The sequence below is a fragment of the Nerophis lumbriciformis genome, linkage group LG03, assembly GCF_033978685.3.
Source record: "Nerophis lumbriciformis linkage group LG03, RoL_Nlum_v2.1, whole genome shotgun sequence".
NCBI lineage: Eukaryota > Metazoa > Chordata > Actinopteri > Syngnathiformes > Syngnathidae > Nerophis > Nerophis lumbriciformis.
Window position 1 is genome coordinate 61,080,382 of NC_084550.2, and position 26,096 is coordinate 61,106,477.

General features: G+C 41.6%; 2 protein-coding genes across 3 annotated transcripts in view; one reads left to right on the forward strand and one right to left on the reverse strand.

Moving 5' to 3' along the window:
• The window catches only part of LOC140678593 (uncharacterized), a 51,681-nt gene extending 29,259 nt beyond the window's left edge, over nt 1-22,422 (forward strand). The window contains exons 2-5 of one of the 2 annotated variants that reach the window (XM_072912859.1): nt 19,784-19,989; nt 20,095-20,260; nt 20,348-20,427; nt 20,550-22,422. In XM_072912859.1, the coding sequence (XP_072768960.1) occupies nt 19,852-19,989; nt 20,095-20,260; nt 20,348-20,427; nt 20,550-20,852 (687 nt within the window). In that variant the 5' untranslated portion in view covers nt 19,784-19,851 and the 3' untranslated portion in view covers nt 20,853-22,422. Of the gene's footprint in view, nt 1-18,127; nt 19,990-20,094; nt 20,261-20,347; nt 20,428-20,549 lie in introns of those variants that run through there. The other variant, XM_072912858.1, reaches the window with a different exon arrangement.
• Nucleotides 677-15,127, reverse strand: LOC133576467 (fibroleukin). Its single transcript, XM_061929724.2, has 6 exons — nt 14,859-15,127; nt 10,436-10,625; nt 7,736-7,807; nt 5,903-6,015; nt 5,551-5,813; nt 677-1,185 (listed from the first exon to the last, which is right to left on the reverse strand). Exons 1-6 carry the CDS (start codon nt 15,066-15,068, stop codon nt 843-845), a joined length of 1,191 nt encoding a protein of 396 aa, XP_061785708.2. The 5' UTR covers nt 15,069-15,127; the 3' UTR covers nt 677-842.
• Nucleotides 22,423-26,096: the final 3,674 nt, after the last annotated feature.

Below are 26,096 nucleotides of genomic sequence, written 5' to 3' on the forward strand. Positions count from 1 at the left end.
TCAGTCGTAGCATAGCTTTCGTCGGTAAAGTGTGCGGAACAAACGTCCAATTTCTTGCCACTTTCGCATCTTTGGGCCACTGGTGCAACTTGAATCCGTCCCTGTTCGTGTTGTTACACCCTCCGACAACACACCGACGAGGCATGATGTCTCCAAGGTACGGAAAACAGTCGAAAAAACGGAAAATAACAGAGCTGATTTGACTCTGTGTTTGAGAAAATGGCGGATTGCTTCCCAATGTGACGCCACGTTGTGACGTCATCGCTCCGAGAGCGAATATTAGAAATGTGTTTAATTCACCAAAATTCACCCATTTAGAGTTCGGAAATCGGTTAAAAAAATATATGGTCTTTTTTCTGCAACATCAAGGTATACATTGACGCTTACATAGGTCTGGTGATAATGTTCCCCTTTAAAACAAGTAAAACACTAACATAAAATCTGCTTAGTGAGAAGAATTATCTTATCAGACAGAAAATAAGCAAATATCACCCTTATTTGAGATATTTTATCTTACTTAGATTGCAGTTTTTGCAGTGTGAGACAGCCCTCACAAAAGTGACTAATGATCTATTGCTAAGTATGGATGCTGATGCGTCATCCGTCTTGCTGCTACTTGATTTATTGATTCCCTGTAAACAACTTTAACATTTTTGGAATATTTTATTAGAAGGAACTTACTCTAGTGCACCCACTGGGATCTAATATTCAAAAGTCAATTCATTCATGCAACATTTATTTCAATAAGATGTATGAGCATTTTTTCTGTGAGTTGAGTTTAGAAAAAGTAAACAAAAAATGACAAGCGTCTCATCTGCAGCTTGCCTTCCCTTCCTCCGTCTTCAGGTTGAGCCAGCGAACTCGCGTGGTCTTATCTTCATCTCTACTCTCCTGAAGGAATAGCGTTCGCCAGTTCGCCCGTCAGTCAGGATGTACCACGTCCCCCAGTAGATGCCGTCGGTCACCCCGCTGTAGCGCCCCCGGTGGTAGCGCCCGTTCAGGTTGGCGGCCAGGCAGGCGTCAAACCACCAGCCCGCGCCGTAGTATTGGCCGCAGCCACCGGCGGCGTAGCGGTCGTGGTCTCGGTCGGTGGTGCTGAAGGATCTGCCGTCGTGGTTGTAACGTTTGCTGTAGCTCAGCGCGTTGCCCGCGTCACCGGAGTACTCGCGCGCTGTCAGGCGGTACCTGGATGGGAGGGAGGATCTTTGAGACTACAGTTTTGTCACTCACTTGCACAATCATCTAACATTAGCCTACATCAGTGTTTTTCAACCACTGTGCCGCGGAACACTAGTGTGCCGTGAGATGCAGTCTGGTGTGCCGTGGGCATACTTGCCAACCTTGAGACCTCCGATTTCGGGGGGTGGGGGCGTGGTCGGGGGTGGGGCAGGGCGTGGTTGGGGGCGTGGTTAAGAGGGGAGGAGTATATTGACAGCTAGAATTCACCAAGTCAAGTATTTCATATATATATATATATATATATATATATATATATATATATATATCCTGAAAATATGCAAACAAAACTGTGTTTAGATAATTGATACTTCAAACTTGCATAAATAAATATTAAGGAAAATAACATAATTTGACTTCTGAGAGCTTCAAAATGTAATGAATAAAATGCTAAAGTTGTTGATAAACAAGCAATTATTTTAATAATTAAATATGGTCATTTTAAATGAATTATTATGATAATTTAAAATTAAATTAATTATTTCAAATATGTTTATTTTAATGTATAATTCTATGGCTGAATGTAATAAGCAGTCAAAAAATTACAAATTAAAAAAAAATTATTTTGATGTTTTTAGCAAAATATAGTCAAAATGTATTTAGTTTTTTGTTTTTTATTAATAAATATATTTATTTTTAGGTAAGATAAACATAATAATACAATTTATCTCTAGTCTGGATGATTTATTTCTTGTCACCCTGTTGTCCTCCCGTCGTGAAAAAAGGCTGTCCTCACTCAGGTCCGCATGGAGCTGGAGGGGGCGTGGCCTCCAGCCTCGGCTGAAAATCGGGAGATTTTCGGGAGAGGCGCTGAATTTCGGGAGTCTCCCAGAAAATTCGGGAGGGTTGGCAAGTATGGCCGTGGGAGATTATCTAATTTCACATATTTGGGTTGAAAACATTTTTTGCAAACCAGTAATTATAGTCTACAAATGATGTGTTGTTGTTGAGTGTCGGTGCTGTCTAGAGCTCGGCAGAGTAACCGTGTAACACTCTTCCATATCAGTAGGTGGCAGCCGGTAGCTAGTTGCTTTGTAAAGGCAGGTAAAAAGGTGTCTTATGCTTAAACCATACTTGCCAACCCTCCCGAATTTTCCGTGAGATTCCCGAAATTCAGCGCCTCTCCCCAAAACATCCCGGGACAAATATTCTCCCGAAAATCTCCCGATTTTCAGCCGGAGCTGGAAGCCACACCCCCTCCAGCTCCATGCGGACCTGAGTGAGGACAGCCTTTTTTCATGACGGGAGGACAACAGGGTGACAAGAACTAAATCATCCAGACTAGAGATAAATTGTATTATTATGTTTATCTTACCTAAAAATAAATATATTTATTAATTTAAAAAAAAAAAACTAAATATATTTTTACTATATTTTGCTAAAAACATCAAAGTTAATTGTATTTTTTTTGTATTTTTTCGTGACTCCTTATTACATCCAGCCATAGAATTATACATTAAAATAAACATATTTGAAATAATTGATTTTAAATTATCATAATAATTCATTTAAAATGACCATATTTAATTATTAAAATAATTGCTTGTTTATCAACAACTTTAGCATTTTATTCATTACATTTTGAAACTCTCAGAAGCCAAGTTATGTTATATTCCTTAATATTTATTTATGCAAGTTTGAAGTATCAATTATCTAAACACAGTTTTGTTTGCATATTTTCAGGATGTAGATATCTATGTATAAATATATATATATGAAATACTTGACTTGGTGAATTCTAGCTGTCAATATACTCCTCCCCTCTTAACCACGCCCCCAACCACGCCCCGCCCCACCCCCAACCTCGCCCCCACCCCCCACCTCCCGAAATCGGAGGTCTCAAGGTTGGCAAGTATGGCTTAAACCAAAAATAAACAAAAGGTGAGTGCCGCTAAGAAAAAGCATTGAAGCTTAGGGAAGGCTATGCAGAACGAAATTAAAACTGAACTGCCTACAAAGTAAACAAAAACAGAATGCTGGACGACAGCAAAGACTTACTGTGGAGCAAAGACGGCGTCCACAATGTACATCCGAACATGACATGACTATCAACAATGTCCCCACAAAGAAGGATAAAAAGAACTGAAATATTCTTGATTGCTAAAACAAAGTAGATGCGGGAAATATAAGATATGTAACTGCTACAGTAAAATACCAAAAAAAAGAGAAAAAGCCACCAAAATAGGAGCGTAAGACAAGAACTGCACACAGGAAAACAGCAACAAACTCCAAATAAGTCAGGGGGTGATGTGACAGGTGGTGATAGTACACCTACTTTGAGACAAGAGCTATAGTGATGCATGGTTGGTTATGGTTTAAATTCATATCCAACAATTGCGACAACAACTTTTTACTGTCAACTGAGTTTATGATGGTGTGCCTCCGGATTTTTTCAACGCAAAAAATGTGTCTTGGCTCAAAAAAGGTTGAAAAACACTGGCCTACATGACACTAACACTGACCTATCACAGTTGACCATACTGTACAATGGGGGAAACGAGTTTCTATGGTAGGTCTATTGTAACAGACAACATCAACACACATGAAATAAAGGTATTACATTCATTTGTACTGTATTTGATTGAGGCAAGTACACAATATTGCTAAAGTATTTGGCCACCCATCCAAATGATCAGAATCAGGTGGCCCAGCCACAGGTGTATAAAACCAAGCACTTAGGGATGGAGACTGTTTCTACAAACATTTGTGAAAGAATGGGCCGCCTTTAGTGATTTCCAGCGTGGAACTGTCATAGGATGCCACCTGTGCAACAAATCCAGTCCTGAAATGTCCTCGCTCCTAAATATTCCAAAGTCAACTTTATTATAAGAAAATGGAAGAATTTGGGAACAACAGCAACTCAGCCACCGAGTGGTAGGCCACGTAAACTGACAGAGAGGGGTCAGCGGATGCTGAAGCGCATAGTGCAAAGACTTTCTGCACAGTCAGTTGCTACAGAGCTCCAAACTTCATGTGACATTTCCAATTAGCCCACGTACAGTACGCAGAGAGCTTCATGGAATGGGTTTCCATGGCCGAGCAGCTGCATCTAAGCCATACATCACCAAGTCCAATGCAAAGCGTGGGATGCAGTGGTGTAAAGCAGTGGTTCTCAAATGGGGGTACGCGTACCCCTGGGGGTACTTGAAGGTATGCCAAGGGGTACGTGAGATTTTTTTTAAATATTCTAAAAATAGCAACAATTCAAAAATCCTTTATAAATATATTCATTGAATAAAACTTCAACAAAATATGAATGTAAGTTCATAAACTGAACATCAAATCAAGTAGGCTATTCCATTCATTACAATAAACCCAAAGTTTCCTCCATGCCAAGATGGTTTGACCCTCACTAAAATGTCTGTCAAAAAGAACTGTGAAAAGAAATGCAACAATGCAATATTCAGTGTTGACAGCTAGATTTTTTTGTGGACATGTTCCATAAATATTGATGTAAAGATTTCTTTTTTGTGAAGAAATGTTTAGAATTAAGTGCATGAATCCAGATGGATCTCTATTACAATCCCCAAAGAGGGCACTTTAAGTTGATGATTACTTCTATGTGTAGAAATCTTTATTTATAATTGAATCACTTGTTTATTTTTCAACAAGTTTTTAGTTATTTTTATATCTTTTTTTCCAAATAGTTCAAGAAAGACCACTACAAATTAGCAATATTTTGCACTGTTATACAATTTAATAAATCATAAACTGATGACATAGTGCTGTATTTTACTTCTTTATCTCTTTTTTTCAACCAAAAATGCTTTGCTCTGATTAGGGGTACTTGAATTAAAAAAATGTTCACAGGTGGTACATCACTGAAAAAAGGTTGAGAACCACTGCTGTAAAGCACCTCGCCACTGGACTCTAGAGCAGTAAAGACGCCTTCTCTGGACTGATGAATCACGCTTTTCCGTCTGGCAATCTGATGGACCAATCTGGGTTTGGAGGTTGCCAGGAGAACGCTACTTTTTTTTTTTGCGCCATGACTAGGGAAGGTTGTCTGGATTGGGTCATATAAGTTTATCCTGTGCTGTGTTTAGTTCAAACCACAACTCATGGTCATTGACCTGATTTACTCATTTAGTCCACAAGATGGCGGCAGTGTTGCAGCAATAAAACAATCATCTATTTAAAATTAGATGGACGTCCCACGGGCTGTAGTTTGGACACCCCTGCACTCGGAGGTGCCTCATGTTGCACTAGAAGGTGCCGCAGGGAGTAATGAAGGGCACGTCCTTCAATAGCCGATGACCTTTAAGGAAGCTAATGTTCCCGAGAGGTGTCTTTAGCACCTTGTGCGTTCATCACCTCTGTGCCTCTGCGGCCACTTTGAAGTGGTTGTAGGTGGCGTGGCGCCTCTGCTGGTGCCAGTCCTCCAACTCCACACGAAGCTGGTGTTGGCCGGCGGACGTGAGCGCGTGCAAGGCAGCGTTGCCAAGCCAGTGCTCCCCCTGCGGATTGCCAAAGCCCCGCCGGTATTCCTGCCACGTCCTGTTGAAGTCCACCGAGCCGTCCTGACGATTCTGGACCACGGTCCAGCCGCCTCCCGTCGTCACCATGTCACATTTAGCCTGAGCCAAAACAAAGACTTTGATATGCCGAAGCCGGGGCCTTAAAAAAGCACGATGCATGTTTTATGTGTGTGCTGGTTGTGAAATACCTCGACTGCTGGTCCGGCAAGCTCAGGCTGGATGGTGTAGATACCGTTCTCTTTGACCCCCAGCCTGTAAATCTCTGCACAGTCCTGAGGATGCAACCTTTCCAACGGTGCGACTGACAAGCAAGAGTTCAATTTCATTCAGCAAATATATCAATTCACATATTCAACAATAATAAAAACATGTATAGTCAGTCAGGACGTTGAGGGTATCTGGTTTGGTGGCTGCAGGATTAGGTCTCTGCTTTTTGCAGACGATGTGGTCCTGATGGCTTCATCTGGCCAAGATCTTCAGCTCTCACTGGATCGGTTCGCAGCCGAGTGTGAAGCGACTGGGATGAGAATCAGCACCTCCAAGTCCGAGTCCATGGTTCTTGCCCAGAAAAGGGTGGAGTGCCATCTCCGGTTTGGGGAGGAGATCTTGCCCCAAGTGGAGGATTTCAAGTACCTCGGAGTCTTGTTCACGAGTAAGGGAAGAGTGGATCGTGAGATCGATAGGCGGCGTCTTCAGTAATGCGGACGCTGTATCGATCCGTTGTGGTGAAGAAGGAGCTGAGCCGGAAGGCAAAGCTCTCAATTTACCGGTCGATCTATGTTCCCATCCTCACCTATGGTCATGAGCTTTGGGTTATGACCGAGAGGACAAGATCACGGGTACAAGCGGACGAAATGAGTTTCCTCCGCGGGGTGACGGGGCTCTCCCTTAGAGATAGGGTGAGAAGCTCTGTCATCCAGGGGGAGCTCAAAGTAAAGCCGCTGCTCCTCCACATGGAGAGGAGCCAGATGAGGTGATTTGGGCATCTGGTCAGGATGCCACCCGAACGCCTCCCTAGGGAGGTGTTTCAGGCACGTCCGACCGGGGAAGACCCAGGACACGTTGGGAAGACTATGTCTCCCGGCTGCCCTGGGAACGCCTTGGGATCCCCCGGGAGGAGCTGGACAAAGTGGCTGGGGAGAAGGAAGTCTGGGCTTCCCTGCTTAGGCTGCTGCCCCCGCGACCCGACCTCGGATAAGCGTAATAAGATGGATGGAACGGATGTATAGTCATGAGTCACAGTCTGTGGGTCAGTTGGCAGTCTTAAATACTGCAAAAGCAGCGATAGACCCCAACTGTACACTCAATCGTCGCCATCTTGGCTACGCGGCTGAAAAGGTGGAACGAGCTCAATTGGTTGCAATTCACCATTGAAAAAGGGAGACGTGAAAGCAGATAAATATTGCGATTGTCCGTTTTCCGCCTATAGTGGATGTGTAACAGCACTACACTGTTCAAATTATTGGCCGCAGAAACTAAGTACTGGAGTTAAGTTAAAGTTAAAGTACCAATGATTGTCACACACACACACACTAGGTGTGGTGAAATCTGTCCTCTGTATTTGACCCATCTCCTTGTTCACCCCCTGGGAGGTGAGGGGAGCAGTGAGCAGCAGCGGTGGCCGCGCCCGGGAATAATTTTGGTGATTTAACCCCCAATTCCAAGCCTTGATGCTGAGTGCCAAGCAGGGAGGTAATGGCTCCCATTTTTATAGTCTTTGGTATGACTCGGCCGGGGTTTGAACTCACGACCTACCCATCTCAGGGCGGACACTCTAACAACTGGGAAAATGTGTTCAGTTTAGTTTTTGGATTGTTCTGGTTTTGGATCTTTCGGATTGGATTACGAACAAAAAGCGAAGTACCACTATAGTGTATTTGACACGAGTACAAACTTCTAAATCTCCGGACACTAATCCATTGGAGACGTCGAGTTCCGCTCTCCTTTGTGTGCACATCACAGCATATCATAGCAGTTGTGGAGCAGCACGCCAGTTTGTGTGGTGGTGTGGCAGTACTCACCTGTAGGACGTGTAATGCTCTTGAGGAAAAGAAGCAGGTCTTTCTCCCCTTCTCTTCCCACGGCTGCACTTCCTGTCAAAGACAGGTGAGCTGGTCAACAACGTACACCTGGAAATACACGCTTTGATAAACCTTTCATAGGGTTATGAGGCATTATGACAGTTTGTGGACGTTTTGTACACTTCCAGTGCCATGCACTCACCTACGGCCGACATTCAGCAAATGGTGACATTTGTCTTATAAAATTCTGACTTGTGTCACAATATTGCAATTTTTTTTTTGTTGCTCTTGTAAAATTGTGACATTTTTTGAGTAAAATTCCGATTGTTATTATAATATTGCGCGATGCAAGACTGCTTGTATCGCACATGATATCACGCATAAGTAAACAAGCTGCAGGGCTTCTTGTATCGCACGTCATATCACACACAATTAAACGCGATGCAAGACTGCTTGTATCGCACATGATAACACACATGAGTAAACAAGCTGCAGGGTTTCTTGTATCGCACGTCATATCACACACAATTAAACCGCAATGCAAGACTGCTTGTATCGCACATGATATCACGCATGAGTAAACAAGCTGCCGAACGTCTTGTATTGCACGTCATATCACACACAATTAAAACGCGATGCAAGACTGCTTGTATCGCACATGATATCACGCATGAGTAAACAAGCTGCCGGTCTTCTTGTATCGCACGTCATATCACACGCAATTAAACCGCGATGCAAGACTGCTTGTATCGCACATGATAACACACTTGAGTAAACAAGCTGCAGGGCTTCTTGTATCGCACGTCATATCACACACAATTTAACACGATGCAAGACTGCTTGTATCGCACATGATATCACGCATGAGTAAACAAGCTGTCGGACTTCTTGTATCGCACGTCATATCACACACAATTAAAACGCGATGCAAGACTGCTTGTATCGCACATGATATCACGCATGAGTAAACAAGCTGTCGGGCTTCTTGTATCGCACGTCATATCACACACAATTAAACCGCGATGCAAGACTGCTTGTATCGCACATGATAACACACATGAGTAAACAAGCTGCAGGGCTTCTTGTATCGCACATCATATCACACACAATTAAAACGCGATGCAAGACTGCTTGTATCGCACATCATATTGTGCCATTTTTTGAGTAAAATTCCGATTATTATTATAATATTGCCGAAATGTTTAAGTTTTCTTATAAAATTGTGACTTTTGTCGGGTAAAATTACGACTTCATAAAATTACCAACATTTCAACCTTTTCTTGTAAAACTGCGACTGTTATTGAGTACAATTCCAACTTTTATCATAATATTGCACAAATGCTCAGTTTTTCTTGTCAAATGTTGACCTGCGATGGGTAAAATTACAACTTTTATTATAATACTGCCATAATTATACGTTTTTCTTGTGAAATTGTGACCTTTTTCTTGTGAAATTCCGACTCATGTTTCACAACAAGCTTTTTTATATTTGCATAGTATGTATATATTATTAATGTTGTAAATACACATCTTTATATATCTAGAAAGGGTGGTCCTAAAGAGGTCGGCATTTTTCTCAGGTCTCAAGAAGGTAACAAATACAAGAATGTGTGTGTGTGTGTGTGTGTGTGTGTGTGTGCGTGCGTGCGTGCGTGCGTGCGTGCGTGCGTGCGTGCGTGCGTGTGTTGTATTTCTACCCTTCTTGAGACATGAAGAAGGAAAAGTGTCTTCCATATGAGGAGGTGTGAACAAGTGATGACATAAATCATGGTCCCAATAACATTGCATCTAATAGAGAATGTCTCATTTGCACCCCTGCTGGTGACATCTATCAAAATGAGGGCGGTCCCAAAAAAGAGGGATTCTTCAAATTGACTGCGTCGGTTTTAAAAGTGCTTCCCCTCTGGTCAACATATGAAATAACAAGTGTGTGTAAGAAATTCAAATGCGCTCCCTCTGGCCAAAATTAATTTAAAAAAATGAATAAATATGTATATAGAGACATACTGTAATAACTTGAAGTAAATAATGAAAACCAATTACAAACCAAAAAAAATACAAAAATAACTAAAAGCAGTCTTTTTTTCACGATATGTCGACTTTTTTCTTATAAACCTGGGAACAATTTCTCATATTGTTTCTGTTTCTGTAATTTTGCTATATTTCTTTGTAAAATTCTTACTTTTTTATGTAAAATTATAACTTTTTTACTGCAAAATGGTGATATTTGTCACAATATTGCCTTTTTTTTTTTGTTCTTGTAAAATTGTGCCATTTTTTTAGTAAAATTCCGATTATTATTATAATATTGCCAAAATGTTTAAGTTTTCTTATAAAATTGTGACTTTTGTCGGGTAAAATTGCCAACATTCTAAGCTTTTCTTGTAAAATTGCGACTGTTTTTGAGTACAATTTCAACTTTTATCGTAATATTGCACAAATGTTCAGTTTTTCTTAAAACATTTGGACTTGCGTTGGGTAAAATTCCGACTTTTATTATAATACTGCCAAAATTCTAAGTTTTTCTTGTGAAATTGTGACTCATTTTTCACAACAAGCTTTTTTATATTTGCATAGTGTTTATATATTAATAATGTTGTAAACACACATCTTTACATATCTAGAAAGGGTGGTCCTAAAGCGTCTCAAGAAGGTAACAAATAGAAAAGTGTGCGTGTGCTATAAATGCACAGTGCGAACCCAGCCGTTTAGCCATCGCTCCGAGGGCCTGGCTGTGACAGTGGAGGTCACACTCCGTCAGCACGGCCGCCATTAGCGCCAGGATGCCCCCCAGCAAGTTGCTGTCCTGGCCTATCCAGGCTCCCTCTGTGTCCTGCAGGGAGAGCATGCAGCGCTGCAGACGCACCAGCCGCTCCTTCACGCCGCCGCCCTGCAAAGACAGGAATCAAACGCACGCTTGAAATCATACGGACACTTTTCCTCGCCTTCCTCGTGCTCGTCCAATCACCAGTCGGCACACATTCACTGCCTCAGAGACAATCAGTTTCAAAAATGCACATTTCCTCCTACCGATGTTGGTGCCTTGACTATTGGCTGATATTGATCCGATGCGATACCAGCACGAATCGTACACAGTTTAGTTATTTGGTAGTGTGTAATGTTAGAAAAGGTTTAATCGTGTGAAATGATCAAACACGCTACAGAACTGCTTGTATTGCACGTGATATCACGCATGAGTAAACAAGCTGCCGGACTTCTTGTATCGCACGTCATATCACACACAATTAAAACGCGATGCAAGACTGCTTGTATCGCACAGGATATCACGCATGAGTAAACAAGCTGCAGGACTTCTTGTATCGCACGTTATATCACACACAATTAAAACGCGATGCAAGACTGCTTGTATCGCACATGATATCACGCATGAGTAAACAAGCTGCCGGACTTCTTGTATCGCACGTCATATCACACACAATTAAAACGCGATGCAAGACTGCTTGTATCGCACAGGATATCACGCATGAGTAAACAAGCTGCAGGACTTCTTGTATCGCACGTAATATCACACACAATTAAACGCGATGCAAGACTGCTTGTATCGCACATGATATCACGCATGAGTAAACAAGCTGCCGGACTTCTTGTATCGCACGTCAAATCACACACAATTAAACACGATGCGAGACTGCTTGTATCGCACATGATATCACGCATGAGTAAACAAGCTGCAGGGCTTCTTGTATTGCACGTCATATCACACACAATTAAACGCGATGCAAGACTGCTTGTATCACACATGATATCACGCATGAGTAAACAAGCTGCAGGGCTTCTTGTACCGCACATGACATCACACACAAGAAAACACACTGCAGGAGTGCTTGTAGCGCTCATGATATCACACACAAACACGCTGCAGGACTGCTTGTATCGCAGCTAATGTCAGAGATTTTAGACGCCGGTTGACATAATTAGTTTTTTCGCTGCTATTAGACCGATATAGAATAGAATAGAGCAGCTCCCCTAAGGTGCATACACAATAATATAGTAATATAAATAATAAAAAAGATTTAAAAAATAAGATATATATCTATATATATGTATATATCCACACACATGAATATATACATACATATGCATATATATATACATATACACATACACATTAATATTTACACAAGCATACATATGCATACACATATATACATATACATATATATACACACATATATATATATATATATATATATATATATATATATATATATATATATACACATATATACAGTATATACATACATATATATACATATATATACATCCATTTTCTACCGCTTGTCCCTTTTGGGGTCACGGGGGGGTGCTGGAGCCTATACGCGTATATATATATATATATATATATATATATATATATATATGTATGTATGTATGTATGTATGTATGTATGTATACTTGTACACTTTTATCAACACTATATATAAGTATATATCCACACACATGCATATATCCATACATATGCATATATATACATGTACACATACACATACATACACATATATACATATATATATATATATATATGTATGTATGTATGTATGTATGTATGTATGTATACTTGTACACTTTTATCAACACTATATATAAGTATATATCCACACACATGCATATATCCATACATATGCATATATATACATGTACACATACACATACATACACATATATACATATACATATATATACACATATATATATACATATACATATATATATATACATATATACAGTATATACATACACACATATATATATATATATATATATATATATATATATATATATATATCAGTGACATGCGGTCACTAGAGGCAGGTGAGGCGGGGCCTCACCTGCCATCATGGAAAGAAAAAAAATGTAAAAAGAAAAAAATTAAATTGTTATATGTATCCAGTGATTATACTATAAAGTTATTTTCCATTTAACTTCACCAGTTTTAGATTATTTTTATTCAAAATCGCTGAATTTTCACATTTGCCGTTCAAATACTGAGAAGAGACGGTGCGGTGAGCAGCAGCCAGTCGAGGCACGTCACTCAGTGCCTCAACATGGACGGACTCGGCTAACTGCTGGCCTGCTGTGCAGTGAGACTGTATTGCTATATTAATTATATTATACATTTCCATAGTTTAGTTAGCTGAGGTATATAATGTACAGTGTATTTTGTCAACAACTGTATGTGTGTAAAGTATTTCTTGTGCTGAGCGATCATAAAACTGCTGCGAAGACGCACTGTGTGAGGCTCGCGTAATCCCGCCTCCTGGTGCTGGTTAAGGCACCTTCGCCGCAGACTGCACCACCCGACGAGAGCGCCAGAGCAACCAAAGCCCACACCCAAACCCTCCACGTGCAAGACCGAATCCACCCAAAAAAAGTCACTTAACAAGAAGCCAAAAAGTGCAAAAACAACAATGCTCGCGCCGGAGGAGCCGTGAACGACGGCAAGGACACAACATTAGGTACACCTGCAGACTGCAGCACGGATTTCATATTTCATTCATTCACAACTCCTCCAACACGAACACCACTGTTCCCGCACTTATAAGTAAAGGTAAGACCATAATAACGTTTTTATTATTAAATGTGCTTTTTTGTGTGCTACAGTTTGTATGTGTAAAGTTAAAGTTAAGTTAAAGCAGGGGCGTCACTAGCTTTTAAGGACAGGGGGGGCTTTGCCCCCAGGAGATGCACAGGATGCAAGCGAATGTTACGCACGAGCACAAAACTTCACAAACGGCTAACAAAGACTTAGAAATTATTCATTGTTATTATTATTATTTTAAAAAAATGCACGGGACGAAATTAAATGCTCCCCGGGACGATGGCTTTTAACCATTTTTTTTCTTTTTCTTTTCATGTATTTATTCATTTTACATTTTATATTAAATGTCTTGGTTTTTCCTCCCTCTGAAAATCCTATTAAATGTTTAACAAGCCATCCTATAATAATAAAACAGCTATTAATGTAACAATACAATAAAACAAATATATTTAATGATGTTTTTTTCATTATTTTAACAATAGGCTTATGTATATTACTTTATATAGATTCTACAAGAAACACAAAACTTAAAAAATAAATGATTTACAATTGCACACACAAGGTTTTGTGCAGCTTCACTCATTGTAAAGGAAGATAATGTGCTTCGTACACCTGCAGGACCGCAAGCAAGGTCGCAGAGAAAATGCGGGCTGGAATTTGAGTGATGTGGGCATTTTGTATATGAACAAGTGGAATGGATTGGATACCGACGCACGAAAGGGGCTCTCTACCTTACGCTACGAAGTGGGGGGAGACTGAGTGAATAATAACAGGTTATATGATTATTTATTTAAACTCATATTTGGGCCACTTTATAATGAATATGTCGGCATTTATTTGTAAAAAAAAAACAAAAAAACACCAAATTATTTAGGGGGGCTTAAGAATATTTTGAAATAGGCCTAACAACGCCAATGAGTTAAAGTACCAATGATTGTCACACACACTAGGTGTGGTGAAATTTGTCCTCTGCATTTGACCCATCCCCTTGATCACCCCCTAATATGCGAGGGGAGCAATGGGCAGCAGCGGCGCCGCGCCCGGGAATAATTGTTGGTGATTTAACCCCCAATTCCAACCCTTGATGCTGAGTGCCAAGCAGGGAAGAATGCTGGTATGAGCTTTTAAACATAACCTGTTAACTGCTGCCAATCAAACGGTGAATAAGATACTCTTTAGGGTTCATATGTTTGTAAATCTGACTGTGATGAAGTCAGTGCCTCACCAGTCATGAACCTCACCGCACGTCACTGATACATATATATATATATATATATATATATATATATATATATATATATATATATATATATACATATATATACATATATATATATACATATATATACATATATATATATATATATACATATATATATATATATATATATATATATATATATATATATATATATATATATATATATATATATATATATATATACATATACATATATATATATATATATATATATATATATATATGTATGTATGTATACTTGTACACTTTTATCAACACTTTCACAATGTCAGGCTTCATTCCAAAGAGAAGCAGTCTCTCACCTGAGGACGAAACCTGCCAAAGTCCAGCTTGTGCTCCATCCGCCGAGGGGCGTCCGAGATGGCCGGGGGCAAAACTGCCCTCCTGCAGGCCGACTGACCGTCGCAGGCTGCTGCCACCAGGTTGTCCCTGCAGGGCGGCTGTGGGCAGTCCGCAGATGCCTGGCAGCAGAGCAACACTGCCAGCATGGCCGCTGACCCCAGTCGCATCATCAGCGAAACCAAAGGCGGTGTTTAGCGTCCAGAAAGAAGCGTGTGGGAGACGTCTGGCCTTCCTCACGTCAATCCTTCTTCTGGTGTCTCATCCTCTTCTTTTCGCTCTGGTCCTCACATTCTGTTTAGAGAGCTTGCTTTGGCTCAGATTACCAGATAACTGTCTGACACGGACGAGTGCGCCCACCCACTGATACACACACACACTAATTCACCCTCTCTTTATAGCCGTACATTACACACACATTCCAAATTGTTGGTATATGGTATATATGTATATATATGTATATCTGCTTTTATTGTATCATTCATTTATTATGTCATTTCTAAACTATTGTGTTGAAGTCGGGGGAAATTGTTATAAATCCCATCTACAGCCTTTAGTCACTCTGCAGAAAAAGGCCATTAGGATTGTGTCCAATGTTCACTACTTACATCATTCAAATCCACTATTCATGGAGTTAAAGCAACTTAAACTGCACGATGTGATCAATTTTAAAACTGCTCAAATTATGTTTAGGGCATCCCAAAACTCTCTACCATCCAATATACAAAACCTATTCCAGGATAGAGATGCTCACCATAGTTACAGTCTAAGAGGAAACAACAAATTATATTTTCCTAAATTTAGAACAACTTTAAAATCAATGTGCATTTCAGTGCGTGGAGTCAGTCTGTGGAACAATTTAGGGGACGAGTTAAAAACCTGTTCTAACATGATTACATTTAAAAGACTCTTTAAAAAAGAAGTACTGAAGAAGTACGAGGAGGAAAGAGAGTGATGCCCTCAGCACAGAGCCATGGGAGAGAGGTGTATGGTCAGAGAGTGTTTGGGCCTGTGTGTGTGTGTGTGTGTGTGTGTGTGTGTGTGTGTGTGTGTGTGTGTGTGTGTGTGTGTGTGTGTGTGTGTGTGTGTGTGTGTGTGTGTGTGTGTGTGTGTGTGTGTGTGTGTGTGTGTGTGTGTGTGTGTTTTGTCTCGTCTTGTCTTGTTTTATAGTAACAGTGGTACTATTGTATTGTTAGTATACAGGAGTTTTTCTTGTTTTTGTTTGTATAGTATTGTTCTTGTATTATATTGTTTATGTTAAATGTGGAATGAGTGAGAGGGGTTGGGATATTATAAGCATCTGCTTCATCCAACCCCTTTTCAAGCCTTGCATAAATGTCCCTGCCAAAATGTTTTAAAAAAAGGTGTGTATTGTTGTACTGTGCAGGTTTGAAATAAATAAATAATTCAATATGTCATGTCTGTGTAATCATGTTTTGTTTTAGTTATGTTCGGTTTTGTTTTGGGACTTTTTGTGCACTTTTGTTTGTTTTGTCACCATAGCAACCATTAGTTTTCACCTGTCACGTCACACACCTGTTTCACGTTTTGAGTCACGCACCTGTTTTCACTAATCATGTCACTATTATTTAAGCTTCGAGTTGCCAGGCTGTCTTTCTGGCAACATCACACTCTTTATCGTCACTCTGCATAATGCCATGTTCACAGTCCCATGCCAAGTAAGTTTTTGTTTCATTGTTCACAGTTTCTGCCTTTGTGCAAGTTTTGTTTTCACTAGCCAAGTTTTTTACCTCCGCCATTGTGCGCGCCTTTTGTTTGTTCTTTTTGTTATAGTAAAAAATAAATATGTACTCACATTCCCGTCTCGCCCGAGCCAACTTTCCGTTGCCTTCCGGAAAATCAAACACCAAGGACCAAGTCATGACAATATATAACATTGGCATTCCCTCCATGAGCTTCAAGAGGTAGTCACCTGAAATGGTTTTCACTTCACAGGTGTGCTTGAAGCTCATGGAGAGAATGCCAAGAGTGTGCAGAGCAGTAATCAGAGCAAATGGTGGCTATTTTGAAGAAACTAGAATATAAAACATGTTTTCAGTTATTTCACCGTTTTTTTGTTAAGTACATAACCCCACATGTGTTCATTCATAGTTTTGATGTGACAATCTACAATGTAAATAGTCATGAAAATAAAGAAAATGCATTGAATGAGAAGGTGTGTCCTAACTTTTGGCCTGTACTGCACTCTTAGAAATAAGAGTTCCAAAAGGGTTCTTCTACAAGGGCTGAGGTTCTAACTGGAACCATTTGCTTCTGAAAAACCCTTTCCCGAAGAAAGGGTTTTTCAAGGGTTCTTGGTAACGCTACTGGTTCCAGTAAGAACCATTTTGATCCAGAGAACCCTTTAAAAACCCTTTTCTGAATAATTGGTTTTAAAAGGGTTCTCACTAACACTAAGGGTTCCAGTAAGAACTATTTTGATCCAGAGAACCGTTTTTGGAAGAAAGAGTTCTTCAGGGATTGTTGAAAGCATGGATAAGATCCTGTGTCACCAGGGACATACTTCCTGATAACATTTGCCAATAATGGTGCAAAATACATTTCCTTGTGACTACTGATACAAATACTTTTCATATACAATTTTTTTGTTTATTTTAAAGCAAACTCTTCTTCCCCAGATCCTGTTGATCAAACTGTAACATAATTGCCCATCTTGGGATTTGAACACCTGCCACCCAGTCTAAAGTCACTGGCAATAGTGACTGAGCTAACCAGCTGGCTGCCTTCAGTCATCAGGTCCACCATACTAGTCTATTACCTTACACCTTATGATCAGACATACAAATAATGGCAGTCCTATAACTGAAATGTTCTGTTACCAATTTATTTCCACAACCATTAATTATAAGAAAGCAAGATCTTCATCAGCAAATCTTGTTGACTCAGGCAAAGATTAGCTGTGACTGGGAGGACCATTTTTGAAATCTGCCTTGACAACTGCTGTCTGGCTAGTGATTTGAGAAATAGCTCAGTGATTTAGGAGCTGGTTCTTGGTGCCAAATAACCTGGGTTCAAGCCCTGACAAAGGTGGTGATGACAGCTTATGAAAATGCCAGGTGGTCTTTGTGAAGCAAACATATACATTTTAGAGTCATGATAGATTAAACATCAATTATTAACTTATGGAGCAAATCGAATCAATTAAAAAATCAAATTACCAATATCTCCATTCTGTCTAGATGCAATATGTGTATTTTCAGACTTTTGTCTTGATAACTGATATATTTACAGTGGTTTCAAATATGCATGCACAACAGTGAATGGCTTAATCAATTTGTGAAGCCACTGTTGAATTGTCACTTGCCAATTAGCTCAGTGTGATAGACCAGTCTTTGGTTCTATTGTTGTGGATTTTAGCCTCAACTGGTGCAAAAGGAACATTATAATGTCAACTGTCTTGCCTTCCTGTTCTCCTGTTTGTTGCTCAGAATTGCCTTAATTTGCCAAAAATCGCCCGGACCCGACCCATCGCTGCGCAGCAGTTATAATTGTGTTTATTTAATTTAGTTACACTATTCCCTTCTTCAGGAGGAAATGACACACAGCAAATAACTAGCAAGGTGGTCCCTGCAGCAAGGATATAACCCCTCTTTCTGGGGCATCTAAGTGAGCTATACGACTCACTTTACAAAGGCTTTTGAAAGTTTTTTACAAGTCAGGTGATCTAGGGATACAGTTTGAAGTTGTGAGTTCAAGGCCTGGTTGATGCAGAGTGACCATGTTAATGCATACTGAGGTGATGTGTGGATTAGTGACAGACAATTAAAAAAATATTAAACACTTATTTTACAGACAATTTTACTCATGTATTTGTCTCCTCCTCATACTTTTCCATGATCGGCCTCATCCCATGGCTGCTGTACCCTGCTGACTGGCTTAGTCCAGTTGTGAAGCTGCATATAAGTTCATTGATAGACAACGGTCTTTGATGTCAGAGGCCAAGCCTTAACTGATGCAAAAATCACACTGTAATGCTGACTTTTAGGCTACTACATCAGGGTTTGTTGATGCTGGGAATTGAACCCTGATCTCCCAGGGGAAAGTGCAAGGTTTGGTGTGTTGGGCCAGGGAGCTGGCATGATGGCGGCTGTCATGTGTGAGTTAAGAGCTGGTTGCCCCATGGATTGCACCACATGGTCTGGTCTTCCCTGCCTACAAACCAGGTGTGACATACCAATAGTGATTACTGTGAACAGAACAGAACAAAGAAGAACAGGAGAGAGAACAGAAGAAACTTCTGAGAATCAAGGTGAGCTAAATATAATATCTTATTTCAGCATGCTTGACCCTAGCTGAGGACTTTTATGGTAAAAGGTGGGATAAGCATTTGTTTCTTGTTGTTTTGTTCGTTTGCTTATTTGTTTGTTTTCTTGTAGAAAACAAACAAACAAATTGTATTGTGGTCAAACAATACAATACCTGACAAAGCTCTGCTGAGAGCTGCCATAACAAAATAGGTTACAATATATCTGTACAATTAATCTTAAATCATTCTAAAAAGGTTATCGTAGTTGTTATTTTAATGAAGTATTATAGTATAAATTGTCAATGTTAGAAGGAGCTTTAACGTTGTCGGTAGCGGCGTTGCGGTCGCCATCTAGCTCGTCTTTGGAGGGATGGATGGGCTGGTGAGCACCATGGATCTAATACATCCATGTTGAGCACACACTAATGTGCGGGTAGGAGGAGCAGGGAGACTGGGCTTGAGCTTGGTCTCCAACATAGTGGTAGCAGAAAGATAACACAAGACGAAGGTTACAGAGAGGATGATTCTTCCATATTATATAACTTTTTAAAAAACATGTACACCTCATCTTAATGGTTACCTCTTACTATATTGCTTGTCATTTTTCTTGAATGCATATAGGCTCAGGAGAGTGAAGAATGTAGAGAGGATGAAAGGAGCATTGAAGCTCATATCAATCATCTACAGAGATGCTTAAGGTACACCCAGATCTGAACTCTTTAAAGGAGAGAATGAGACGAACCTATGCATACCGAAATACCTTCATGACAACTGCCAAGGCAGAGGAAATCATCGAAAAGTTTCCCGCACTGAAGCTTCCTAAAATAGTTGGTATCTTCAAGCATTGAATTGACCATATTTAATAGTATGTGTATTATTTCATTTATGATCATCAAGTATTTTGAGATGACACTTTTTATCCCTCCTTACAGCTTCTGTGGGAGATGAAGGAGCAATTCCTTGTAGAAGCTGATCGCAGAATGGTCACAGAGCTGGTTCGAATGGCAACGAAGATGGTTCAAAGAGCATCTATGTGTGACTTAAAGGACTGCTGCCAGAGGGCAATCAATGCCTGCCTGGATGATTCAGTAAGACGAGGTATCTAGGCCTATATGTGTATCTATAGGAGCCACAATCTGTATTTCTGAAAACTAAAAATATTACAGAATAATTTTATTTCCTCAGGACTCATTAGGGATGCAGCAATTCTACTGTTGCCTTCCATTTTCAGAGAGGACTCATCCTTGCTATACACTCTACTGGAGGTAACTGCATTTAAGGTCAAGATTTAGGAATTGGCATTATCCATATTATGGCAACATTGAGTCATTTTGCTGTTTTCACAGCAGGTTTTATTTACTGACATGTATCTGTTTTTATTGCATAGGAGCCAAGCGTGCCTACTCCAGCAATCATGCTCCATAACACACACGAGGGGAACCCTTTGCAGGCACAAAGGATAACCCTATACCTGGATGGTATACAGGTTTTGACTGAGGACAGCAGCATGGACAAATCATATGCTATGAGTGCATTAATGTCACTCTATTTTGTTTTTGCTGTCCAGTACCCAAAGGAACTGAGAAAAACTCTTATTTTCATTGAAAGATTTGTGTTGGGGATCAAGGACCACAGTGTTGTACCCATTTCAGTGAAGAGACTATACAACTGTGTCGGAAGTGGGGAGTAGTGAGTAGATGTGTTGCAGCATGGGATTTCATGCTTTATGTTCTTGTTAATGGTCAAATTCCTGCTGCTGCTCTTTGTTTGTACATATTGATAAAAAAATATCCCTTATTTAATACATATTTTGGACCAATACATTTTGTTTGATTTTGGCATAGTGACGTCTCTAGATTTCCATTATTGTTACAATACGTAACATTTTGAGTACTTATTACATAACACTGAAAAGTATTTCAACATTATTTAAATCAATATGAAAACTTTGTGGGATTCCCTCACTTTCTCATGATTCTGTTCCACTGTCACAATTAGTACATAGAACTTGAATACACCTCACGGTGATGCTTGGACACGTAATCAGTGATAAACCCGGGGTCATAGGGTGTTTCGGGTCTTTAATCATCAGACACCCTTGCCCGGGCGACCCAGCCGGGGGTGATCAGACCCCGGCCTGTGTCCAACTAGCGCACCACGGATCCCCCCTACGGATCCACAGCCACCGGGAGGCCTTTTCTGCGGCCTCTAGGATGTTCTTGGTGGCTTTTCTCGACTGCAGTCCTCTAATGCCAAGGATTCTGAACACACGCTGTAGTGAGTGACCAGCAAAACCCCTGCACCCAATTTCGACTGGTTCACAGCGGGCTCTCCAGCCGTTACTCCGACACTCTACAGTGAGCTCAGCGTATTTGGCCCTCTTACGCTCATTTGCTTCGTCAATTCGCTCCTCCCAGGGGACAGTCAGCTCCAGTAGCACCACTTGCTTGGTTGACTCCGATGTTAACACCATGTCTGGGCGGAGTGACGTGGTAGCGATATTGGCCGGGAACTTGAGTTGCCTTCCCAGGTCAACATGGAGCTGCCAGTCACGAGCGGTGGCCAGGAGCCCTCCTGAGAAGTTGGGCTGACAGCTTGCCTTCTGTCCTGCTCTGATGAAGGTGATTGACTGCTTCGGGGCGGCCTGGGACTTGCTGTTTTGTATCGCTGCGCAGATAGAATCCGCCAGGGCTTTTAAAACTTGGTCGTGGCGCCAGCGATACCGCCCCTCCCCTAGTGCCTTTGGGCAACAGCTCAGGATGTGCTCCAAGGTGCCCCTCCTCTGGCACAGTTTGCACTCCGGAGTGTCTGCTAGGCCCCAGATGTGCAGGTTGGCGGGGCATGGGAGGACATCGTACACAGACTGTATGAGGAATTTTGTGCGCAGAGGTTCAGCTCTCCAGAGTTCTGCCCAGGTGAGTTTTCGAGGTTCTGCATGCTCCCACCTTGTCCACGCCCCTTGTTTGGACATGCTGACCATCCGGCAGCAACGTTCTTCCTCCACCTCTGCACGGATCTCCTCTTGGACCAGTTGGCGCTTCTCCTTGCCACGGGCCCGGTCCCAACGTGGCTTTGGAAAGCTGCCGAGGCCTGCCCTCCCCCTTGCCACAGTACCCAACAAAGTTTTGTGCCTCAGCCGCGCCTCTGCTCTGCTTACGGCTTCTTGTGCCTGCCACTTCCTCCCGGTCTTAACAACGATTCCTGCCGAGGCTACCTTGACATCTGCGGAGTCCCTGTACATCATTACCTCTCTGGAGCGGGTGACCTTGAATTCCTCCGACAGTCCCCTGAGAGGGAGCTGCAGCTTGGTGGAATGGCCATAAAGAGCAATGCTGCTTAAGGACCGAGGGAGTCCCAGCCATCTCCTTAGGAACTGGCTGATGGTCTTCTCTAGTACCTCAACCGTTGTCATTGGTACCTCATAGATTAAAAGAGGCCAGAGTATTCTAGGCAAGACTCCGTGTTGGTACATCCAGGCTTTAAACTTTCCTGGGAGACCAGATTTGTCGATGGCTGTGAGCCATGAGGTCAGGTCGCTCTTTGTCTGCTGCAAAGCCACTGCGTCCTTCAGGGAGCTATCAAAGATCTTGCCCAGGCTCTTGACAGGTCTTTCGGTCACCGTTGGAATCAAGTAGCCTCCAACAGTAAAGCGGAAATGGTCGGCCACTTTACCTTTCTTTAGGACCAGAGACCTGGACTTTGCTGGCTTGAAGCTCATCTTTGCCCATGTGATGAGCCGTTCAAGCCCCTGGAGGAGCCACCTGCACCCAGGCACAGATGTGGTCATCACTGTCAAGTCATCCATAAAAGCTCTTATGGGGGGCTGCCGGGTCCCAGATCTTGATTTTGGCCCTCTGCATTCAACCTCCGCAGACTTGACAATCATGTTCATTGCCAAGGAGAAGAGTGACACTGAGATTGTACAACCAGTGATTATGCCCTTCTCCAGGCGGTGCCAGGCAGATGTTACTTGGCTTGAGGAGACTCTTGCTTCGAAGTTGTTGTAGTAGTCCATGATGAGGTTGCAGATTTTCCCAGGAACATGGTGTCTTGTCAGAGCTATTTCAACAAGTTTGTGCGGGATAGATCCGTAGGCGTTGGTTAAGTCAAGCCAGAGAGTTGCCAAATCTCCTTTGCTCTCCCTTGCCTCCCGGATCAACTGTGTCACCACTCCTGTATGCTCCAGGCACCCAGGCACTCCAGGTACTCCCCCCTTCTGGACAGAGGTGTCTATGTAGGCGTTCTTCAAGAGGAACTCGGTAAGTCGTTGGGACAGGATCTTAAAGAAAATCTTGCTCTCAACGCTGAGCAGCGAGATTATACGAAACTGCTCGATGTTGCTGGAGTTCTCTTCCTTCGGGATCCAGACGCCTTCCGCGTATCTCCACTGGGCAGAGACTTTCCCTCTCCGCCAAATCACCTTCAAGATCTTCCACAGACGCTTGAGGAGCCGTGGACACTGCTTGTAGACCTTGTAGGGTACACCGCTGGGGCCGGGAACCGAGCCAGATCTTGCAGCTTTCACAACTTCCTTAACCTCTGCCAGGGTGGGTTCATCACTGTTACATACAGTATGTACACTGATTCTTTTCATTGGACCATGCATTATTTTATTGTTTGTAGATAGCTTACAATAAGGCGCAGTAAATTCAGCAAGTGCACCTTAAATTGATTGAACTAAAACTATTTTGTGTCTCTTTCTGCCATGTCACCATTGCTGGAGATTTATTTACACAAATTCACCTACTGAGGACAGCATGATGTGTCTGGCCTGTCATGTTGCTGATTCCACTGGACCTATGCTGACTTTTGACCTGTTCTCCCTTGGGACCTACACAGCCTCTCCTGTTTTGTTGGACTATCTTTAAATAAATGTTTTTCTCATTAAAATGTTTTGAATGTTTGTTCAATGTCAACATGATAAATGACCACAATATAATATGAACTAAACTGATCTGTAGAATACAACATGGTTCTTTATAGAACCCTCAGAAGACAAGACGGTTATCGGAGAAAACCTTTGAAAAGGGATGTTTTTAGAACCCCCTGTGTCAGGTCTAGATGAAACCCTTGAAATACGAAAGGGTTCTTAGTGGCACTCCCTGTGTGGGTTCTAGATGAAACCCTTGAAATACAAAAGGGTTCTTAGTGGAACTCCTTGTGTGGGTTCTAGATGAAACCCTTGACAAACGAAAGGGTTCTTAGTGGAACTCCCTGTGTGGGTTCTAGATGAAACCCTTGAAATACGAAAGGGTTCTTAGTGGCACTCCCTGCGTGGATTCTAGATGAAACCCTTGAAATATGAAAGGGTTCTTCGTGGAACTCCCTGCATGGGTTCTAGATGAAACCCTTGACAAACGAAAGGGTTCTTAGTGGAACTCCCTGTGTGGGTTCTAGATGAAACCCTTGAAATACGAAAGGGTTCTTAGTGGCACTCCCTGTGTGGGCTCTAGATGAAACCCTTGAAATACAAAAGGGTTCTTAGTGGAACTCCCTGTGTGGGTTCTAGATGAAACCCTTGAAACATGAAAGGGTTCTTTGTGGAACTCCCTGCGTGGGTTCTTTGTAGAACCTCTCATGGGGGGTTCTGGGTGGAACCTTACACACACAGTTCTAGGTATAACCCTTCATGTTGGGTTCTAGGTAGAACCCTCCAAAAGGGTTCCAGGTGGAACCTTTATAAAAAGGTTCTACCTGGAGCCAAAAAGGGTTCTCCTATGAGGACGAGCCGAAGAACCTTATATGGTTCTACTTAGCACTTTTATTTCTAAGAGTGTGTGTATATATATATATACATGTGTATATACTGTATGTTTATTTATACTGTATATGTATATATGTATATATATATAGTTACTTGGCAACACTAAATTGGCCCTAGTGTGTGAATGTGAGTGTGAATGTTGTCTGTCTATCTGTGTTGGCCCTGCGATGAGGTGGCGACTTGTCCAGGGTGTACGCCGCCTTCCGCCCGATTGTAGCTGAGATAGGCTCCAGCGCCCCCCGCGACCCCAAAGGGAATAAGCGGTAGAAAATGGATGGATGGATGGATATAGTTACTTCACATGGCCCTCGATCAATTTGTTTTAACCCAATGACCCCAAGTAAAATTATATATAAGTGTATATATATAAATAATGCAGCTGAGATAGGCTCCAGCACCCCCCGCGACTCCGAAAGGGATTAGCGGTAGTAAATGGATGGATGGACAGTCGCGATGAAAAGTTTACATACACTTGTAAAGAACATCATGTCATGGCTGTCTTGAGTTTCCAATCATTTCTACAACTCTTATTTTTTGGTGATAGAGTGATTGGAGCACATACTTGTTGGTCACAAAAAACATTCATGAAGTTTGCTTCTTTTATGAATTTATTATGGGTCTACTGAAAATGTGAGCAAATGTGCTGGGTCAAAAGTATACATACATGGCAAGTTTACCTGCAATAAGGCACTTTTGGTAGCCATCCACAAGCTTCTGCTTGAATTTTTGACCACTCCTCTTGACAATATTGGTGCAGTTCAGCTAAATGTGTTGGTTTTCTGACATGGACTTGTTTCTTCAGCATTGTCCACACAATGGGAAGGCCATTATAAAACCTTCATTCTAGCCAGATTTAGCCATTCCTTTACCACTTTGGACGTGTGTTTGGGGTCATTGTCCTGTTGGAACACCCAACTGCGCCCAAGACCCAACCTCCGGGCCGATGATTTTATCTTGTCCTGAAGAATTTGGAGGTAATCCTCCTTTTTCATTGTCCCATTTACTCTCTGTAAAGCACCAGTTCCATTGGCAGCAAAACAGACCCAGAGCATAATACTATCACCACCATGCTTAACGGTAGGAATAGTGTTCCTGGGGTTGAAGGCCTCACATTTTCTCCTCCAAACATATTGCTGGGTATTGTGGCTCAATTTTTGTTTCATCCGACAT

Bases quoted from the DNA above. Each gene is read 5' to 3' on its own strand.
- LOC133576467 (XM_061929724.2), bottom strand. From the start codon at position 15,068: ATGATGCGACTGGGGTCAGCGGCCATGCTGGCAGTGTTGCTCTGCTGC. The intron at 6,016-7,735 runs GTGAGTACTGCC...CTTGCTTGTCAG, and splicing joins GAGCATTACACGTCCTACAG to TCGCACCGTTGGAAAGGTTG. The intron at 5,814-5,902 runs GTATTTCACAAC...GTTTTGGCTCAG, and splicing joins TTGCCGGACCAGCAGTCGAG to GCTAAATGTGACATGGTGAC.